This window comes from Stegastes partitus, unplaced genomic scaffold (genome assembly GCF_000690725.1).
Source record: "Stegastes partitus isolate 25-593 unplaced genomic scaffold, Stegastes_partitus-1.0.2 Scaffold36, whole genome shotgun sequence".
NCBI classification, from domain to species: domain Eukaryota; kingdom Metazoa; phylum Chordata; class Actinopteri; family Pomacentridae; genus Stegastes; species Stegastes partitus.
Window position 1 is genome coordinate 72,131 of NW_007577767.1, and position 23,007 is coordinate 95,137.

The 23,007-nt window shown below is 39.6% G+C and overlaps 1 protein-coding gene across 2 annotated transcripts in view; it reads right to left on the reverse strand.

Moving 5' to 3' along the window:
• Positions 1-22,782, reverse strand: part of LOC103372199 (CAP-Gly domain-containing linker protein 4) — a 38,396-nt gene extending 15,614 nt beyond the window's left edge. For both annotated transcript variants that reach the window (XM_008301776.1, XM_008301777.1), the window contains exons 1-9: positions 22,637-22,782; positions 19,386-19,532; positions 18,031-18,170; positions 17,412-17,505; positions 17,167-17,328; positions 14,688-14,806; positions 7,302-7,550; positions 3,271-3,406; positions 2,837-2,968 (exon numbers count right to left, since the gene is read on the reverse strand). In XM_008301776.1, the coding sequence (XP_008299998.1) occupies positions 2,837-2,968; positions 3,271-3,406; positions 7,302-7,550; positions 14,688-14,806; positions 17,167-17,328; positions 17,412-17,505; positions 18,031-18,170; positions 19,386-19,532; positions 22,637-22,676 (1,219 nt within the window). In that variant the 5' untranslated portion in view covers positions 22,677-22,782. The remainder of the gene's footprint in view (positions 1-2,836; positions 2,969-3,270; positions 3,407-7,301; positions 7,551-14,687; positions 14,807-17,166; positions 17,329-17,411; positions 17,506-18,030; positions 18,171-19,385; positions 19,533-22,636) is intronic.
• Positions 22,783-23,007: the final 225 nt, after the last annotated feature.

Sequence of the window (23,007 nt, forward strand, 5' to 3'; positions counted from 1 at the left end):
CATTTTAGCATCTAAAAGCACTGTGTGCCAACAAAAAATACCATTATTACAGCAACAATGATTTTATTTGATTACTACAAACAAGGTCAACACAGGTATTTAATTAACAGGCACTGTAATATTTGACTTGTTTTGTTATTTGTCAGATCAACAGCAGTGGAAACAACAACTTTGGCAATGTAGCAATGTTCTAAAATATTTACGTTACACAACAGGGACGACCTCTCATGATCAACTGTGCACCAAAAGCATGTCAAGTTTAAACAATCGGAGTACAAATAACATTCAGAGATATTTAGAGGACTGGGTTATAATGTTGGAAGACTCTCCTCAAATTTTTACCTTTACGATGGCATGTGTTCAGAAAGGGCCAACACTGGATCTGGCTAACATACGAAACTATTTCTAAATTGTAATATATCTTAAAAATATTCCAGAAGCACTAAGAAACAACATAACTGAAAACAACAACCAGAGTGGTTTACACTCTAAGGTACACACAACATCTCCCTCATGTGACAAGTGACTCATGACTGCAGCAGACTGTGAACATGCTCCGTCTTAGTGCTGCTAAACTTTAGGGCAGCCTTTGACACCACAGAGCACAAAAATGTGATTAAAAGACAAGACAAAAGGAAACTGGCAGGAATTACTGGAGTTGCACTGGAGTGATCCTCTTCTTATCTGGAAAAAAAGATATTATTTGTCTCCAACCAGGATGTTATATCTTCAACAGCAAGCATCACCTGTGGACCAGCCCAAAGGATCTACTCATAAGGCCCTTTTCTTGTCTCTGTACATTCAGCAATACAACATCCTGTCACACCACATGTGTTGAAACCACATAAAATGAGCAATCTAGCCAGACTGCATTCTTGTCTATCCAATGTCAAGAACTGGACAGCAGCTAACTTCTTACAATTTAATAGGTTTTAGGTTGTGATCTTTGGTCCAGAACATCAAACTACAGATACAGTTGTCCTTCGGTTCACTTAGTACCAATGTTAGGTTTGTGGCAAAGACCCTTGGAATAGCCACTTATCCTTTTACTAGAAATATCGTCCAAGCTTGCTTTCAACAGCTAGGAAACATCTCTGAGATAAGTTTCACTACTAATGACAGAAGAAGTCAGGCATGCTTTTAACCCCTTGCTGCCCCTTTCAGGGCACTAACACTTAGCTGCTCCACTGACCAGACTGAAACCCACAAGTGACTGTGCAGCTTCCAGCTCAGCTTGACTTGGCAGACTCCACTGTAGCTTTTAAGAGTCTCCTTAAAAACATAAAAATCTCTTCTACATGTTCAACAACGTCTCTCTTTTCCATTTGCACAGAACTTTTAGGTTTGCTTTTCATGTTATGATGTTTAGTTTCATTTGACTTATTTCATTTACTTTGTCACGACAAAGGTTACTTGTTCTCACTTAGTAGTCATCATACCTGTTTTTTCTATATCTATTCTAATATATTTGACATTTATCTCCCTTAAAAATTCTGACTTTGTTCTTTTGTCAGTATTCTGTGTTTTACATGAAATCATTTGTTATTTGTATATTACCTTTAATATTGTTTTTTTTTGGTTTGCATTATAATTTCCTAAATTACCTGAATTTGAGATGCTTTATATGCATTTAGCTTTTTTACCCAATTTTACTTTTACAAAATGTCTTCTTTTGTTGTGCACTTGCACTTCCACATTTATGTTTGGGCTCTGTGAGGTTGATGGTCAGCTCTCATGTTCCTACATGTTGTATGTCTTAAAGGCTTGGCAGATATGGGGCCCTGGTTTTACATTTAGTATTTTGTAAATCCTTTAACCTGCAAAGCACCTTTGTGCTACAGCTTGAAAAGTGCTGTATAAATAAAATTCTTAGTACTTCTGACATAGCTTTTTTCACCCTGGATCCTTCATGCTTCAAAATAAGTCAATAAATGCTTAGAGTCAATCCAAGGTAGGTGGTAGTAGCCCTACTTCAGAAATGTCAAACATAATGTTTTGTTAAACATAAAGCATTATATTTTACTGTGCATGATAATGATATTAGTTGTATTACAGACACAGAGAGAGGAAGCAGATGATCACCAGAATATCACCCTGTATGTGCCGGGGGGGCTATTATCATCAACAACTTTTCGTTTAGTCATTTTCAAACCCAAGAATATGGACGAGCACAGGCCTCTGGTTCTGTTGATACTAGCCCTCTAAGCTCACTGTGTCTCCTAAATGCCCTCAAGTGTGAGTACTTCAACACTTCTTCAGCAAACAATGTTAGAAAGCCATTAATGGAAGTAGAGCCGTCATTCTGTTGCTTAGCCTTTGTAAGGTTGGTACAGGTCTCTTGAAATTTTTTATATGATGTGTAGTTTTTACAATGTATCCTTGGTCTTCTCCAGGGATTAGACGTGAGATTACCAGTGACACAAGGAAACACCTGTCTATGTGACATCTTATTTTTCCTGCACTCACAAAAGTTCACACATTTCTCTGTCCTTGAGGCCTATTTATGTTCACTGTCTGTGCAGTTTATGTTGTGAATTGATCAATGCAAGTCTTTTTTATCACAGCAAATTTGGGATTCTCAGGTAAGCCTGTTCTCTCGAATACTTTTGAGACTCACGCTGACCTTGTTGCAATGTTCAGTGGACCTGACAGGACCTGAGTACAGCTTCAGTCATGAGAACAGAGCCAGATGGACCCGTGTCAGCTCGCCAAAGCTCTCTGAGCAGTCATAGTTCTTGTCAAATGTCAATCATACGAATGCTTTGTAGAACTTGACTGAATACCATTAAATACATTTCCTGACTAAACAGTAGGACATGCACCACTTGTTCTTTACCTGTGTTAATCTTGGAAGTAATGCGGGACAGGTCAATGCGACGAGAGGGGCGTATGGGTGTGGACGTCTTCGTGGTGCTGGTTTTATGCCTTTCTGAAGGTTTGCTTATCTTGGACAGGGGAGCAAAAATCCCTATGAAAAAAAAGCATAGGAATACGGTTTGTACGTATACAGAAGTCATACACCAAGACATACAGAATTGATAAGAAAAATAAAGAAAACTGTATAACACACATTGCATGAAACAAGCGAAAAAAAATTACTGACAACTGACAGGAGGGGCAAATGTGATTTCCTGGGGTTAGATGAGATACTACTGAAAAAGTGACGGGACCATTAAGTCCTTTAGTCAATGAGAGTTTTTAAATGAACTGAGGGAGAAGGTGGGGGTTGAGTCAGTGTGTTTGCTCTTCAAGCACTGTGGCATGACCTACCATGTTTGATTCGACAGGTGAAATATTGAACCCCTGCTACCGAGCCATCATTCTTCCCTTCTGGTTTGTCCAGTTCCACTCCAGCCCACAGTCCTCCAGAGAACTCCGTACTGCCACAGAATCGCAGGGTTCCGGCCTGCGCACACACATTTATGCACCACAGAAAGTCAAAACCCGAAAAGCAGACATGCAGCAAAAGAACTGGTCAGCATGTTAAGTGCTGTGTGAAGGAATTTCATCTTCATGCCATGCATTGTGTCAAGGGCAGAACCCCAATCAGAAATTCAGCAAGATTTTAATATGTCTACGAGTATGTCCACTAAAGTAGCAGCACAGACAAATAGGAGAAAGTCTGAAACTGAGCCAGAAAGTGAAAGGAGGATACAAATTTTGATTAGCCAAGCTCTACAACCTGGCACACAGTGATGCTCCTCTCAGTGTGGCACAAAACACAATTAGTGACTCATTCTTTTAGAGAAAATGTCTGGGTCTGCTAGAATTAGTATTTCTTTATGTCACCCCATGTCTCCGTTTAGGTCTATGCAAACAGAGACATAGGCTGGCCTGGTATGGCCTTCAAGCAAGTGCACACTGCAGCACACACCACAGACTACAATCACATGAAACACAATCACTTCTGTGTGGGGGGGATTTTAAGGGCCCTAATTACATGAAAAAACCACGGCCTTCTGATGGTGACCAGCAGTTTTCTTTCAGTATGCATACACTAAAGCTGAGTGTGTATCCACTAAGAAATGTGAGACAAGTGTTCATCACAATCTCTTTTTTCCTGCCATACATTAGGTGCAGATGGACATGTCATTACATTATCATGCACCTGATACCCATATAAATGGTATTTAGAGGGAAGCTGAAAATGATTGTGTTTTATAGCACACTGTATTGCTCTCTGCTTTCATCGTGTTATTTCTTTAAATTGTGCTATTTTAAGGCTCCATTCAAATGAAAAAACTCCTATACCCAAGAGTAGAAACTCGTGATCTAATAAGTTCTAATTAGAGTCAATTTTCAGGATCTGTCTGTCATTAAAGTGGAGTTATTTTACAATGATTACAAATCTGATTTGATCTTATAAGAGTCGAGAAAAACAAAACGCAAATTTGTTTAGCAGAAAGGCTGAAAGAATAAAAGCACACAAGTTTTTTCCCTCATTAAGGGGATATGAGGAGGTCTACAGATAAAGGGTATTGTATGATGTAATCTAGATTGTAAGACCCTTGAGACAAATTTCTAAGTTTTAATACTGAGCTGTATACATGAATTTAGGGCAAAGGGTAAAGATGTCACGGCAAAATAGCTGTGTAAATTTTACTGCTTTCAACCAAGTATTGGGGTACTATTATAAGGAATGCATGAATAAAGTGCAAAGCATATTAGAGGTAATTAAATACAATTTCAACCGGAGACTTAGAAATCATGTACCACAATGTCAACTATAAAGTCATGTATTACAACACAAATGGTCTGTGACTGCTATACAGAACAGGCATACCTACCTCTAAGGATTGAAATCAATATAATTATCTGTTATTCTTTATTATTCTGGTAATTATCATGCATCTGTATCACTCTACACTCTCTTGGAATGGGGACAAAGACATTTAGCAAAGGTACCATTACGTGACAACTGGTAGTAGTACCAGAAGTACAAAACGGAGCTCTAACAGGCATAAATTTGTGACTGTAGAAGAAAGATGGAAAAAGCCATTTCTCAGTATTAGTGATGTTGAAGAGCCTTTGACTGACATAAAAGAGTCAGACGATTTTGTGCCGATGGCGCAGTACTGGATGTCTCTTTTACCTGCTTTGCTAGGTCACAGTACAGTAGATTCAGTTCAGGGTGAAGTGCGCCTATGTTGCCAGTCTAATGACTGAAGGCACACAAAATTCAAACACAAAGTACAAATAAAAAGCACAGGATTCTGGAGTTCTTGTTAACTTTGGGAGCAGAGGCACCATGTAACAAGCTGTCAAAGCTGAATTGTGCCATGAACATAGTTTGAAAACGGAATTTTATTTAACCTATGGAGCTAAAATTCCACCACTTCCAAAATGTGCTTCATGTCAAAAGGATTACACATGGCTGGCACCACCTCGCTAAAGCCGAGTGGTCAGGGTGATCAAAAATACTTCTAATACTAATATATTTTAATCTGAATAAGAAATCTGGGATAAATAAATAAAAATGAATGAGAAGAATGTTGCTGCAATTTTTAAAAAATAAAAATAAATAAACTACCAGCAGCAAAAGCTGAAAGAACACCTGTCTTTAGCACCACAAAAATATGTAGACAAGCTACAACACAACTTGTAGCAAAAAGGGTGAGCTGTTTGCTATAAAGGAGCCTAAATGCAAACTGTAATTTCTTAATTATCAACAAATACATTTATTATTCATCACTGTCACTACTCAAGAGACTTTGCATAACGGCTTATAATTGTTCTGGTATGTGATGATATCAGTGTATGACTTTGCTTACACTTGATTTATCACCTTAGGACACTTGAGCTCATTACACATTTTCACTACTACAAAGGACTCAACCAACATAACTTAGAGCACTATGCTGACTTAGCACAAAACAGATTGTGCAAGAGTCGATCAATAGTAAGTGTTTATGACCCACAGGAACAGAGGATGAGCATGATCATTTTTAAAGCTTCTAATATTATTACCAGACATTAACAGAATTTTAACTGGAGTCAGTTGAACTTAAACATGCTCAGACAGATGTTGATGAGATGCCAGAAAAAACTGACAGACATAACGGTGAATGTTGGACGGATGCCAAAAGGGTGTTGCTTAGCAACTGGAAATTATGTTTTCTTGGTTGATGGTTGGAATAATTGTAGAAAATGGAACCAAAGCCTTTGTCTTTGGTTAGGATAAACCAGTGCACCACTGTATGGCTGTATGGCTCAGATGTGATGTGAGTACAGATGCACAGCTGACAATATCTGTTAAGATTGACTGACTGATTTTACTTTCACACTTGTAAGTGGGTGTGGGTGAAATGCAGTACACAACAGAAGTGAGCATAACTCTGTGCAATATCACCTATATGACAAATGATTCCAATTGTTTTACCTCTAAATAACTGAGGCACTATTTTTAAGTTGACAAGTAAAGCATTTTCCCCCGATGAAATTTAGAAATACGATACAGAAAATTCAGGTCCTAAAGCTGAAACTCGGAACAAAAGTGAAAAAGCAATAAAAATTTTAGCATACTCGTTATTCACAATTACTCTAACTGCAAGAACATGGTTTTAAAATGTTTTTGAACTTTCTCTCTGTATCACTCTTCCACATTGTGAGACTTAACCAGATAGAAAACGATACAGGAAGATCAGTCAGATTAAAAATCAGTCAAGTTGCAGCAGTATTTAGGACTTAGCAAGACACTAATCAGAGCCGCACTGGTAGTCCTCCTAAAATGACACGACAGAGAGTCCATTACTTGTACAATCTAACTGACAGGCAGGTACTGCATACAAGACACATCAACCTCTATGGACAGCATCCATAAAAAAATGTCAGTGTCTTCCACACTAAACTGCAAGATTTAACTTTCTAAAGAACATTCAAAGAAGCCTGATTAAAAAGTAGGAGCACATTCTTTGATCAGATATCAAGACAAATTAGTTCGTCCAGATAAGGGTCCAGCATATTTGGTGTGAACCTTGTCAGAACTACCACAGTGAATGATTAATCTTGACAGTGAATCACTGAGGTGGGAGTATAACAATATGGGGCTGAATGAGTACAAAAGGGTCTCGGCGAGATGATATTTATAGAGAGCACCATGAACATCTGTGGATATACAAAAATATTGGCTGACAAGATGAATTCCAGTCTGCAGAAGCCTGGCAGAAGAATATTCCAGCAGCAACAATCCAAAGGAAATTACAGAAGAGTCTCTAAAGAAGGAAAAATTAAAAAAATAATAATAATATGACCTTGCCTAGTATGTTGCCCGACTTGAATCCAATAGAATACCCCCAACACACCTTCTGTCCAGCTATCACCACACGGTCACCCAGTCGGATTCCCATGGAAGCAAGCTGTATCCTGGCCTTATCAGAGAGACCAGGGAGGGACTGGGCTTGCAGAGTCAGGGGCAGAGGGGAGCTGGGCCTGGGTAAAGCTTGTCTCAGCAAAGTCCGGAGCTCTTTGGCCATGGCAGCTGCATCTGCCATCTCCAAGGGCATGTCGAGGGGATCGGGCACCACGTCGGCTGGACACTGCCCTCTTTCATTCTGCAGGAGAAGACAGGGGGAAAAGGACAGGTGAGTAATGATGTACTGATGAAGCAGAGTGAATTTCCATTTAACAAATAAAACGGATTTTCAAGCATGTCAAAGAGATGTGACAGAAACAATAGAATGAAAAAGGCGAGCTGGTAAGCTGGCAAACTGCAGCTGCTACTGGACAAAAAAAAAAAAAAGACAGGTATGATTGCTCATAATTTAAGAGTATAGCTCATAAAATCCAAATGTATCTTGATTTCAAATTCATACATCCTCTGGCACTGCGGAGACTTTAACTTACAATGCTTAAGCAACAAGATTTTTAGTAGGTCATTAATAAGCTATAACATTCTTGTCTCAACTAAAGCTCTCATGAGCTGAAAGCTGCTGCCAGAGTTGACCTCAGTCTACCCACTAGAAAAGTTTTGAATATTTCTAAATAGAGCAAATAGAGCCGACTTCATATCTGACACTGGAACAATACATTGAATAATCCAACACAACAGCTTGCTTCTAACTGAATTATTTCTAAGAGGACTGATGAGTGACAATGCAATGGCAATAAGTAAGAGGCCAAAAGTCATACGGCTGTGTAGGAAGACTGGGCATGTGAAAGCAGAAAATTTGCATTATCTGAACACTGCTGTCAGGAATATCTATCCAAGCTAGGCAGGCTGCTCCTACCAGGGACTGAATTGAATTTTAACTGCTGAAACATTGAAGCTTTTATCTGTATCAGCACGAATAGTTGGGTGAGGAAGATGGGAAGAAGTTAAGGAAAGTTAAAAAAGGAACAGACCAGCAGTTTTTATGCCACGAAAGGAAAAGAAGAGGCATAGGCACCAATGACTGTATTAGCAATGTGTACACAATATTGACTTAAATTTCAAGCAATGTCAACATGTAGAAAAGCTCCTTGTCTTTCTGACAAGGATAGTGAATGTAAACTTGACAGTGCGTTGTCAACCATCCATCCACCCATCCATTAGCTATGTCCACTTTATCCAGGAGAGGGTCACGGATGACTGGAGCCTATCCCACCTGGACATATCGCCAGTCCATCACTAGGCTAACACAAAGAGACAGACAACCATGCACACTCACAATTTAGAATCATCAGTTAACCCACCATGCATGTCCTTGGACTGTGGAAGAAAGCCCCACAGTCCAGGGAGAAAACCTACACAAGGACAGGGAGAACATGCTAACTCCACACAGATAGTCCCCAGCCAACCGGCAGGTTCAAACCCAGAACCCTCTTGCTGTGATGTGACAGCAATCACCACTGGACCACCGTGCCTCTGAGTTGCTAAAGAATTCAGGACAAGGTTTTGAAATATTAGTTGGACCAACAGTATATGTGCATGACAATATACCGCATGGTTAAGCACTGCTTAATCCAAAATAGAATCCGTAAATTTAAAGTGAAAGTTGAGAAAGAAAGTAGCCAGACACGTAGCAGTGAACGTGTTGGACCTGCCAATTAAGGTTTAGATCTAAACAACAGCAACAAATTTGGGTTAGATGTTTACATTTAGAGAGAGGGAGAGGAGGTTTGTGTTTAGATTTGAAGGTCATATGTGCTGAAGAGTTAAATCTGTGGGGCCTATCTGGTACAGGAAAAACACTATTATTTCTCCAGCTGTCTAAGAACAACAGTGTGACAGCTTACCAGTTCACACAGTAATGATGAATACTAATAAAATCAAACACGGTATCAGCCTTGCTAAGGACAGACTGCTAGGACATTAAAAAGAAAAATTGCCATTTTTGGACCCATCTCCAAAAAAGGTTACTGTTATTTCTGTATGCGGATACTGGGCTTAAGAGAATCTTTAATCTTATTGCAGCTCTCAGAACAAAATCCATTCATGTGTTTCAAAGAAGGTGATGATCAGGCGCACAACATGAACATTTAGTCTAGTGGCTCAAAGAAACCACAGTCAGCAAGAGCTTAGGCAAAATCAGAAAGCTTAAGTATCAGCGGAGGTGGGAGGAGACGGCTGCAGAGGCGTGACAGATGAGTGGAGCTCATCTAGCACTACTGTGCTGGAGTAATTGGGGTACACTCATATTCGCCACCCCCTCCAGCAACAATACAAGTGGTCTTTGATAAATATCAAAAAGGAACTCGCCTGCAATTGCTGAGACCCGTCATTCTCATGCCCTCTCGCTAAGCTAATGTATACAACATTCCATCTGCCACATCAGCAGGTTGTGACAATATATCACTGGACTGTGTCACGGAAAAAAAATGTTCAAGTCAATGATGACTTTCTATATTTTACAAGTGCAATAAGATTGAGCAATGTTTTATGTTTTACATTTGTCAAACCTCTATATGTATGCTTTAGATTGGTAGAATGTTATAATTACCTCCAGACAGTTCCACTGCATTTCATTTAAGTGCCCTAAAGTAACAGCATGTCAGGCTCTCACAGTGAACCTTTAAACACTGTCACACACTCAGCCACTGGCATGAGGCAAATGGCTTCCCCAGCTTCATGGCAGCCATAATGTATTCGCAACAATCAGCTAAATTATACTGTTCAGTTGTTGTCAGCACAATGCCAAAGAGTTGTTGATTAAAGTCAGAGGATATTTTAAGGTTGACTGTTGTACTGTACTGTTTTCACTTAAAGGTGTTTCTGTGTTTATCCACTATAAACAGCATGCAGATGGAATATCTCAAACATATTGCGGAAATCAATGCAATGCAGCTGAAAACAACATCAGCTGTGTCACAAAAGTAGGTACAGCAAATTGAAAACAAACTGGTAAATCTGTGTGTGTGTGTGTGTGTGTGTGTGTGTGTGCGTGCGTGCGTGCGTGCGTGCGTGCGTGCGTGCGTGCGTGCGTGTGTGTGTGTGTGTGTGTGGAGACATACAGACATGTAAATCAATGAAATCAAGAAGCAGCCACTTTCAAAAAAATGGTGCCTGACATAACATAAAAGCAATTAGTCCATTATTAGTTAGTAATTAGAACATCCTGTTAATTCTCTACAGCTAAAGCTCTATGCTGCCGCCAGTCAAATGTGCTCTGGATGAGGTCATTCTACCCACCAAAAAATCCTGCTTATACCCAAACAGACTTGCAACAGTGGCTCACTCCAAATCTGAAACTGAAAGAAGTTAAGTAAGCAGACCACCACAGCAACTTGCTACTAATGGAAAGTATGATGAGTTGCCATAGCTATTAATCCATAAGATATGTGGTAAGGGAAGCATGAAAGGCTAGCAACATTTTTATTTTTCCATCCTTTTAAAACTTTCCACTGCTCAAACTCAAGGTTTGTTGTGATGAATCTCTGCAGGGCCAGAGAAGAGAAATATCAAATTAAACCACTTCCAAGTCTGACCTTTACTCAAAAAGGAAACTGAATTTCTTGGCTGTGGTATCAAGCTTTATAGCGTACCACCATTTTTCAAATGCAAATGACACAATTTGGCAGGTAGAGCAGTTAGGAACATCACGTATCACTGCATGGTATATATTGTTCAAAACAGTGGCTTATATTGATGCAACATGCACTATATTTTTATAACAAACTACATGGTTGACTAAATTACAGAGACACATGCATAACATGTTCCTGGAATCATAAAGTGAATGTGACTTTTCTTTGTGTGTACAGGTTGTACTATACTTTTGAAACAAAACTCAAATGAGTACACTCAATGTTATGACTTTGATACACTCAGCAGCACATAAAATGGGTTTGGTCACAGTAAACATACAGGTCGTCTCAAATGATGATCTGATGATGACGACTGTACTGGAGGGGGTGAAGAAATGGCGATATCAAAACATTTGAAATCAGATGTAGCATATCTCTAGGCCAAACTCTACATAATAAAGGAGAGAGAAAATAATCTTCTCTCAGCTGTGTTTTAACTTTTGTTTGGCAAGATAACTACCAACCACCCATGTCCCTAACCCAGAAAACCTCTAAATAATAGGGTTTAAAAAGCCAAGCTGGTTAATGCCAAACAGTGTCCTTAGACATTCTGAGCTTTGCCTTTACACTGAAAATATTTTTTTTTTAAAAACAGCTAAAGTCTCTGCACTCATCTTCGGGCAAGGAAATTATTGGATTATGGTGCATAGTGCTTTGGTGACCTCCAGTGGGAAAATTAGTGCACACGAAGAACAGGCAGTAGACCTGTTTACAAACAGCTTTAATGAGAACAAAACAAAGTCTATCACGTTAAAGATAATCACACATTTAGACATGCAGGTTCCAAATTTCAGTTTAAATATATATAGTCGGCGAGAGAACATAAACCTTTGATGCCACAATACCGTCTATCTGGACGCTCTATGCTGTGTGTATGTTTCAGTTGGCAGCTGATCAGAGCTGTTCAGCAAACCCAGCAGGCTTTAATGACGACAATTAAGTGAGAAATCAGATGTGCAAGTGGTAGATCGCCTCAAAATGTGTCTGGGAATCTGTATTCTCAAACGGCTGCCTTTTTAGGTGTTATCTGACAGCTGAGTCAGGAAATGCAGCGAAAAAATAAATAAATAAAAAAACACTGGGTATCTAAAATGGAATAAATTTAAGACCTAATAGAACTAAAAGATTGTAATCTGATATATATTTTTACCGGGCATAAGGAGTCCGTCAAATCACTGTAATCCTGTCTAGCAGTAAACAAAAGAGCAAAGATTACATCACACAAGGAAGGTATTTTGGTATATGTGACAGTGGGGAATTGTGGGAGTGAATTTTCTATTTTCAAGGGAGTTCTAAATGAAGACATCTGTGAGTACATGCAGGGGGCAGAAACTGTGGCGTCAACACAGACAGGCTAATGAAATCCATATATTGTTGAGATTATGTCAGAAGAACAGGTCCAATCTATGTTATTTTATCATTTTGAGGATGACTGTTTGTATTGCATGAAGCGATTTAGTGGTGCTGAAGTGATAAGTTCATTAAAGAAGGAAAGTAGGTAAATACAATGAAATAAGTCAGCAGTAGAAAAAATTTTAAAAAGAGGGGGGAGGGCATCAAATCTAAATGACAGACACATTTAATCTTGGCCCTTCAGCAGCTTTCAGTAAAAGAAAAAAAAACATTTATTTTCTAAACAGTATTCAGTCAAACATCCAAACATCTGTACCTGTTTAAATTTACAAGTATTCTCATGTGCAATAAAGACAGCTCAGACTTTTATGCAAGTTAAATAAGCCCACAGCGCAGCAGCAACACAAATCCAGAATGCAAAGAGATGTCAGGAGAATGTAGCACTACAGGTTCAATACAGACTGCTGGAAGGATGGGGAAATGATTTACATATTTTGGGGTTGCTTTGCATCTGTGCTTTATGGGTACAGGTATATGTGTGTAAGCAGTGACCACCTGCTCACTATAATACCCATTGTATTCACAGTTTGTTAACTGATGCAATTTTCATTTAATTAGGAAGTTAATGCGTATTAAACATAAGGTGCAATTAATAAAATTTTAAAAATCAACAAAAAATTTGCTCGATCTAAATCTTGATATGATTACGCATTCTTCAAATCCTGAGACAAATATTTTTTTCTGGTACATTTTCTTAGTAAAAGTCTGTCAATCTGTGCTAAATCATGTGTGTATGTGTTGTACAGTTTAGAGAAGGCTCCATAATATCTAAACTGTTTACTTTGTGGTAACTGTTAACACAACATACATATAAAGGTTAGCCTATGTTTAAATAACATCTGTAATAGCAGGTTATATTAGCCGTGTGAAATCACAAAAGTCTCGTACATTTTGAATTTAATACTCACTGTCCATGTGGCAGCCACAGTTTAAAGGACTGTTGTGACTTGTGATAATTTGCTGACTGCGATTATCACATAGTCAATTCAGAGGCTGCTTTACAAAGGGATAGGCTGCAAAAGATTCTGCACACAATCTGTGTTCGTTGACGAGAGGTTACATCTCACTATGAGATATGAAAACATGGAACTCAGGTTAACTGTGTGTGGAATCTACTTGATTTTGTTAGTCCCTGCCGGGCAGCTAAGGCTAGTTATCCAGCAGTCTGCAGCCTTAAGGTGGTGTCTTGCAAACACAAACAGTATTGACAGAGACAGCTGGTTAATGCAGAAGGCTTCCTGAGAAGAAAGACGACCTAAACATGTTAAACATATACTTTAAAATCATTTTAAATAAGATAAAACGTGTTTACCTGTGCTCTGTCCCTGTTTGTTGTGATTGTTTCCAATTGGAAGTGTGTATCTGCAGGCTTGCTTGTGAGAATATGTGCCTGATTCTCACCCCTGCTCAGCTGTTCATTAGTGGACCAGTACAACAGGAAGTGCAATTTTCAGTTTGTTTACTCCCCAAATACTGTGCTCCCTCCAAAATATTTTTTGCACCAGCTGCACCTGAGCGCAGATGGATAGCCATTTTCACTTGACACAGCGAAAATAGCCGAGTGAGTGTAATCAATAACATTAATGAAGACTCAGTTACATTAAGTGCCCCAGTAAGCTGTGACAGTGAACCATGCACAACAGTGGAACCTTCCCTGAGTGGAATGCAGCCATCATAAATACATCTGGGCTTTTCCTGCTATGACAAAGCTGTCTGCCATGAAAAAGGTCTATTAGTAAGCAGAATTTCCGTTTCAATCCCGTCTGTGCTAAATGTGATCATTAAAGCTTCTACTTAGGTGGTGCATCTCGTACTGACAGTCCATGGGAAGCTATAAGGGATAGGATTTATTCTGTAAAATGTGCAAAATGATGTTGCCTTTGCCAGCAGTTCAGTTCTTTTATAATTATCACTTCTGCTCATCTGTTTTGCATGTGTTATATTTCAGTCTTTTTAAATTGACCAAAAATAAAAAGTATTGGTCAAGAGTTAACATTATTTTCTAACCAGGAAAACAACAGTGTTGCTCGCTGAGTGTAAAACACACTGAAGTTCCCATGTTAGGTCCTTATTCTTCATCACTGTGTTCATCTGATGTTACTTATCAGCATTCAATTCTAGTCTTCGTGAATTGAAGCTGAATCAAGAGATCTGGGATGTTTGGAGCCCTAAATACATTGTTTTAATGAAAGACATGCATTTTTTTTAAACTAACAAGACAAACAGCAAGTCTTCTGGTGTGTGAGCATATGTAAAGGAACAATGACACTTACTCTGAAAGCAGGATTGGCTCCCAGCTCCAAGAGACATTTGACAGCCGTTGTGCACAGGTTAGATGCAGCGATGTGAAGGGCTGTGCCAAAATCAAAGTCACTGCAAGTGGCATCAACATCTAAAACAAAACCAAAAAAAAAATCTTCAGGGACAGGTTGGTATTTTAAAACAATTTTTTTCATATGCAAGTTTCATAAGTTGCATGAGATTGTTAAGCATTAACTGACACCTGATAGTATATTTCATAATTTTCTATTATCAGTTAAGACACTGAATTTAACCATTGTTGGCCATTATGTACATTTAGTGGCTTAAAAAAGAGAAATCCCTCTCCTAACACAAAGGGGCCTTTAATTATTGCTATATTAAAGGCTTAAGTATTTGCTGTTAACCAGCCAGCCCTGGCCTGTCCAGTGTCTTGTTTCTCTACATGCAGGCTAGCCAGGTCACCGTTTTGGCAGTCCTCAGCATCATTCAGCTGCTTCTCCAGTGAGGCCTCCACTTCACGGGCCGATTCCAACTCCCCTGTCCTGGACTGCAGCAAGTGACAGCATTTAGCTGTCTCATCCTGGTGGACTTTACGGCATCCTTGTTCTGCTCTGCAATCTGGTGAGCTTGGCCTAGCAGCACCTGAAGCAGTTCTCTACCTGCTACATGTTTTTTTTTTTCCTGGTTGGAGTGGCCCTCAAGCTCACATCCAACCTCCAGGAGAACAGGACAAGGGCTACTATTGTCACCTGCAGCCCAAGATGGTGGAGTGGGAGTCCATATGAATGACATTGAGGATCGCCACAACAAGCACCTAGCCAGCCTGGAGGTAAGTAAACATTAGATGGCATGGCCTTGAGCCAGCTGGTTAGCAGCAACTGAACTAAAATAAATTCCTTACATACAGCATCTGTAACAGGTACATGCAACATCATCACATTTTGTGTTTGAGAAGATTGCTGAGAAGAGGCATACAGGATTTGTTTTGTTTTTCAGAATTGATCTGGCATAACAGTGGGTGCTAGGAAGGTTTAAGCCTGTGAAAACAGACATCTAAAAGGTGTATAGTGAGTGGACAACATAGGAGACCTAGGTTAACACGAAAGAAGGACAATACAAGGGGATAAGGTTTACAGAGGCTGCAAACTTAATTCTGGTGTACAAAAGCCAGAGCCCCCTAAAACTGAAACATGAACAAATGTCAAAAGACATCAGTCATGCAGATAGCACAGGAGACCTGGGAAAAGGCCTCAGGTGCATTGTTGAGTCATTTCTACAGCATCTGGCAGCTGCTATCAGGGACACTGGCAGTCCAAAACTGTATTTATATACACATGCCAGGACTACTCAGGGTCATAACCTCTTGCTGTACAGTTACACCACAGATCTAGTAAAATCAAAACGTGTAATTTTGCCAATTTTCACATGTTCTGTGATCTCAGCTCTCACAGTCAATAATCATAGCAAACAACCACTTAGATATAATTAGAGAGGAATGATTTTATCTTACAAAGAACACTATTCTTCTGTTATCAAATACGGGATTTTGATGTACAATGTTAAACTGCAGAAGAAAAAATAGTATTGATGTAGTATTGAACATAACAAGTTGACAACATTGACACAAATCCCGTAACTGAGATTTCCATTTAAACCTATGTAGACTACATGACTAGGTCAGGAACCAGAGTTTAACAGAGAACTACAACATAAGATCCAAAATATCATCTCAAACAAAAATTTCAAAGTGCCAGCAAAAAAAAAAATATCAATACATACGGTCTACTAATAAATTACCAAAACTAAACGTTAAGCATTAGCTTAAAATGTACCTAAAGCGCTTTGTATGCTGTGCAGTAATTTGTTTAAACTAAAGTCTGATGATATGAGAACCACCCATAGACTCCAGTCTGTGCAATATTCACTTACTGAGGCATGATTTCAGTCAAGGACCTTCTCTGCGACTGACTGCAGTGTACAATGCTTTTCCTATTATCATTTCTTCCTTCCAGCTCCATCAATAAGGTTTTATCTGCTGAGTAGTTATTTTCAGAAATTGGACTGTGTGAAATGAGTGATAATCAAGAAAAATGTAATCAATGTGCAGTAAATTCCTTCTGCCACTGTCTAAGTCTAACTATACTGCAAAATCATTGTCTACAAAATGAGCTGCCAGCATTTACATCTAACTATATGCAGAGCAATCCACTGATGGAAAAGGTGGTGACAAAATGTATACAAACCTACCACATAATACAGCAGCACAACAAAGTACAGCCTCCACAAAACAGAATGTTTCATTTGATTGCATTGAATGTAGTGACAGTGGGTGAACTTAATAAACTGACAACTCAGTATGTTTACGACAGAAAAAAGATAAATGACTTAGGCTTTAATCTGCAGTTGGGCTTGAAAACAGAAATGTTTGCCCTAGACTGACTGCTGCGGTGACCGTCGCTCTGTCCTCTCTGTTTGCAGCTCTGCTCTCACCTCCAGGCTGGGAGGCCTGTAGCACCACACGGATAAGTTGGGGAACGTCAAAGTAGGCAGCGTAGTGCAGGGCCCTCATGTTAGTCCAACGCGAGCGAAGATTGGGATCAGCACCCAAGGCAAGAAGCTGGTGGGCAAAGCTGGCTGCTGTCTCTGCATCACCTGGTGGATATAGGAGAAGTATATGTATGTGTGTATAAACTAACAAACACGTGTGTTCGTTTATCACCCATGTTAATACTAACCGATGCCTGGAGCCCCAGCCTTGCAGCAGTAGTGCAGGAGGCTCATATCTGTCAGCCCATCTCGATCGTTCACACCACAGCCTCTCTTTAGGATCTGTGCAAAGACAAGATATGCAGTGTGCCACTAAGGACCTGGTGTCACTGCGCAGAAATATTACATAATAGGCTATAAAGTGAAACACGGGGGCATTGATCTGATGAATGACAAGCAAGCTGGGTCTCTCATAACTCTACTCATCTTTAAATTTGGACAAGAATTGTTGCGCAAACTGACATCGAAACGAGGCATTTATTTCTCAAGGGTAGCAGTTACTAAGTGAGAGAAAATAATCGCCTGCTTTTACCCTTGAGATGAGTGCTTCCCTGCACAATTTACTGCATTGCAGCTACTCTGTGTAACTCTGGGTAGAGGTGGTTTGGGAGTGGATTAGCAGGGCATTCGTTAACAAACAAAACTGAGTTTTATTTTATTCTTAGGTATTCTAGTGTTTTCCATTATGATATTATGGCTATGATGAAAACAAAAAGAATTAAAGTATAGAGAGGGGATTGTACTGAAGCAATGCAACTAAGCTGTATCCAAGCATATGGACAGTTAAAAATATCTGAATTGTGTCACCTCATTGCCAATGAGACTGATGTTCTTCTGAACCTGGGGCACCCACTGCCTGAGGACAGCAAACAGCTCTGGTATGGTAGTGCTGGGATCCAGAAGAACCTCCCTGCACTGCGGCTCACTTGGGTCAAAGAAGGAGAACTCTGGAGGTGGTGAGAGACAAAAACAACACATGTTAACTGTAATGATTAGGGGAACAGGGAATCTTAGGCTTTGTGTTCCTTTTTCTCCTGCATGTGTATGTGAAAAGAGCACTTGTGAATCCCTGCAGCACAGACATACATTAACTTTCTGCAACAGTATGCTCAATCGATTCAGTCAAATTACTAATCTTGGGAAATGCCCTTGCTGTGCTTGCAGAGGCAAATGAAATCAGATGTGACAGTGGTTGGCATGCCATGAACCAAATGAAGCATTAGAGAACCCAACTGAGACTGAAATCAAATGGCATTCAATGTCGAAGGCTGAGGTTAACACTTACTGTATAATTTAAGCAGCATCAAACCTGCTGCATTTGCTTTACTGATAATGAGGGGACCCAGTTTAAGAGGCCTTTATGGTGACTAATGGCCACATGCTTTAATAAATTATGTTGTGGAATGACCATCAGCATGCCATCCAGTTGCAAAATGAATATGTTTCTTGTTTTGCAATACATAGCTACATGAGTTAAAAATAAACTCAAACCGTAACTAACAAGTTCACTTCTTATTTAAAATCTGAAATGTGTCATTGGCATCACTTAAACTAAGCTGTTAAAGGCTTTAAAATGAACACTGTATGACACATAACACCTGTCAGACTAAAAAAATTATGGAATTTTTTACGTAAATCGCTTAGTTTGCTTTTTTCCCCACTGAAGTGTACGTTTGAAAAGCATTGTTTTATGTCTACATCTGCTGATGGGTCATCACCACGATATTAAGCAAGGACATCCTGTTAATTCCACTACAAAAGACTAAATGTTGTCTGCAAGTAAGTGGGAAAAAATACATGTACATATCGGTACCAGCAATTGGCAAAAATGAGTCAGGAAATAGCTTGTCTGATATCTGCGAAATCTAATATCATGCATCGCCTAGTCAGAATCATCATCATTATCTCAGATGTGACTACGACCAATTCATTTTGAATACTGCAATTATCAAGTGTTCAGTGATCATAACTCACTAATAAAAAATGTATGTGTCATCAATTGATCATTACTTCAAGCGCATGATCAGACACACAGTGGAAGCCTTTTTCAAATTCCAGTTATAGAGCTACTCGTATTCAGTCTTTTCACAGCGAGTGTGTTAACTCGCCTGAAATGTCACACCGAGTGCAGGTACTGAATGTGTGCATGTGTGGATCCTCACCACAGTCACTGGGCATCGGTGCAGAGGCCACCTGGTGGATAACTGGCCGCTGATGAGAAGTGAGTCTTGTGTGGCAGCCCAGGACAGTGTCCCCTTCAGCAGGCTCTGAAACATCCTCCTTTGTCATCTCCCCCTCAGGGCCGGTGGCTGGAACAATATTAGAAAGCCTATTCTGAGAACACAAGTAGGTCTAATCTCTCAATAAAGGCTACACTGAAACTTTCAGTTGGAGTGCAATGAAAAATGGAAATGCATTACTAGAAACTGAACCCTGTATGCTCAGTACAAGATAATAAGACCTGTAGAATTAACATACTGCAAATCAAGTGGTATTTTGAGCTCTCTGGCATTTACACAAAATAATGTGTGACCATGTGCAGTATGGTATAGAACAAGGGTATCCAATCCTGGTCCTCGAGGGCCACAATCCTGCATGTTTTAGATGTTTCCCTCTTCCAACACACCTGATTCAAATGAGCAGGATCGTTACCAGGCTTCTGAAGAGCTTAATGATGAGCTGATCGTTTGAATCAGGTGTGTTAGAAGAGAGAAACATCTAAAACATGCAGGACTGTGGCCCTCGAGGACCAGGATTGGACACCCCTGGTATAGGACCACAGCCAGGGGTCTAAGTGTCTAGACAGTGACACGATTTTTGGAATTTTGCTTCTGTACACCACCACAAATGGATTTGAAACGAATACATCAAGATTTAATTGAGTTTTACAAGTTCCGCTTTCATTCACAGAGTTTAACAGAAAAATGCATCAACCGTTTAGGACCTACAGGCATTAGTCTGCCCAAATTGCATTCATTAGAAATATAAGGATTATTTTTCATACTTGGATGCAAATCCTTGTAGCCAATGAGTGCCTGGAGTAAGGAACCCATGGACATGACCAAATGTTGAGTTTCCTCCCTTGAGATGCTTTACTGCAGCTGCTTTCAGTTTGTGAGTCTTTCTGCCCTCAGTTTTGTCTTCAGTAAATAAAAAGCAGTTCAGCTGGGTTGAGGTTAGGTGACTGACTGTCATTTAAGAACATTCCATTTCTTTGCCTGAATATGCTTCTGGGTTGCCTTTATGCTCAATTTTCAGACATTATCCATCTGCAATGTGAAGTGCCATCCTACCAGTTTTGCAGTATCTGACTGAATTTCAGCAAAAATCAAGCTTTGCACAGTTCAGAATTCATCCTGCTACTTCTATCAGCAGTATCATCATTGATAACCACCAGTGAACCATTTCCACTGACCGCTATGAGTGCTCATGTCATAACACTCCACCGTGTTTGATTGATAATGTAAGAGCCCTTCCTTTACTTCTTCAAACTCTTCTCCTCCAATTATTCTGCTACAAGCTCATCTTGGTTTCATCTGTCCAAAGAATCTTCTTCCAAGAACTGGGCAGAATGTTGTAAATGTTTTCTGGCAAAGTCTAACCTGAACTTTCTGTTTCTGAGTTTCACCAGTGATTAGGATCTTGTGGTAAACTCTCTGTATGTAAACTCGTGAAGCTCTAAAATCAAAACTCTCTTGATTGTGAACTTTGATACAAATTCTGTGATCATCCACTTCACTTGTCTTAGTCTTTCGGGCCCTTTGGTGTTGCTAAACGTTTTAGGAATGCACAAGATTTGTAATCTGGCCTCTCTTAAGGTTCTGCTATCCCTCTGATCGGTCAGTTTTCCTTTTTCAGCATAACAATGGAATACTTCACTTGAACCACCACTCTGGACTGAACATTAAGAGTTCCCAAGAACAGCTAAATGCCAATTCACCCCTTGGAATCATCACTACACCGTTGTTTTCTTTAACTCCACATGGAACTATTTGGAAATTGGCTACATTTGGTCATGAAAGTATTTACTAGTAAATTACCAAATTACTTGCGATAAATGTAGGGACTGTGCAAAAATGTCTGCAGTTCCTTAATGGTTGATGCCATATTTTTGTTGAAACCCTTGAATTACAGCTGAAAGTCTACACTGTCATCTACTCAATCAGATCTTGTTTAACGTCGATTGTCCACTGCAAATGGCTAAAGATTATAGGAAAGACACAACTAATCAATAAGATCATTTAAGACTGACCGATTAATCAATTTCAAATTGAAAACACAATTAGCAAATCGGACAGGTTGTAATTCTGGATATGCACTCTTCACATCGGGTCTCATTAAGGGTTTAAACCATCAATGGTGTTACAAATCCAGGCTTACTGCTGTGGCTCAGGTGGACGAGTGAGTTGTCCAAGGATTTCAAGGTTGGCAGTTCGATCCTTGGCCCCTCCATACAGCCAAAGTCCCTGATCTGACAGGCAAGTACCATGGTTGCTTTGCTGCCATTAGTGTATGAGTATACATGTGTGAATGGCTAAATGAGAAACCCACTGAGTAGTGCTGTGTAGAAACTAGCTAAAGTGAAAGGTGCTAGAAATTGTGGACCATTTACCATTCAATCATGCTCACCGTTAGAATCAGCCCAATTTGACAGTGTATAGATTGTTTAGATGCTGCTTCTGGTCCACATTTGAATTTCAATGCCAGAGAACCTTTAGTTTGTAATGTTTTTAATTACTGATTTATGTATTTATAACTTAATCACAGCTTCTGTAATAATTGTTCAATGTTCTATTTCAATTAAAAACAACAAATACAAGTTGGAGACAATTCATATTTTCAAGTTCTCACACTCATTATAAAACATCTAACAATCGGGTGGTATCTCACGTGTGCAAGGCTCCATGACATGCTTTAATTTAGGCTTTAGTTAGGCAGTGAATATTCAACTGAAGCACGTTTGTTTTGTTTTGTTTTTTTTTAATTCACAGATCAAATAACAATATCCGTCACAAAGATTTCAACTGGATATTTTCCTGATATCGCCCAGCCCTACGTGAGATACAGAATTACACTAAATATTAAGAACATGTAAATTTCAGTCAGAACTCTAAACTTCTACTTCCTGAAAACAAAGCTTAAGTAAGGGATTTTAGTTTTCTTGCAGCAGAGTTTAAGACACAGGTAGAGGTTTATTGTGATCTTATGCTAAACTACTAGCTTCATCTTGAAATACTGACTTTGTAAAAGAAACACAGGAGGCTGTAAAAAAGGAATAACCCACAAGAAGCTGAACTAGAAGCACACACACACACACACACACACATACACACACACACATACATACACAGGCCTAAGCCTGGAAAAGCTACACTGAGCCTAAAATCTTGCCAACCAACCAACCAACACTCACTGTCATCTTCTCCGATATCCTCTTTCTTGTTGATCTCCATGAGAGTCTCCCAGTCCAGCTAAGCTAAAATCAAGAGACACAGACTGGGTCCAGCAGAACATCTAACCAAAATCCTTCCCAAAATAACTCCCAAGTGCATTGCCTGTCCCCTCCTCAATCTCCAAAAGCACACCCACTCTCTCTGATTATACCCTGCTGATCCCCCGACTCCCAGGTCCAGTTACTATTTACAGCCTGCACACTTTCAAGCTACGGCATTCTCACTTCTGACTCTTTTCGGCTGGAGTGTCACTCTCACTTTCAAGGCGCGTGCACCGCTGACCCCACGACTAGCCAACCTTAAGACCTACAATGCAGAGAATGTGGCTGTA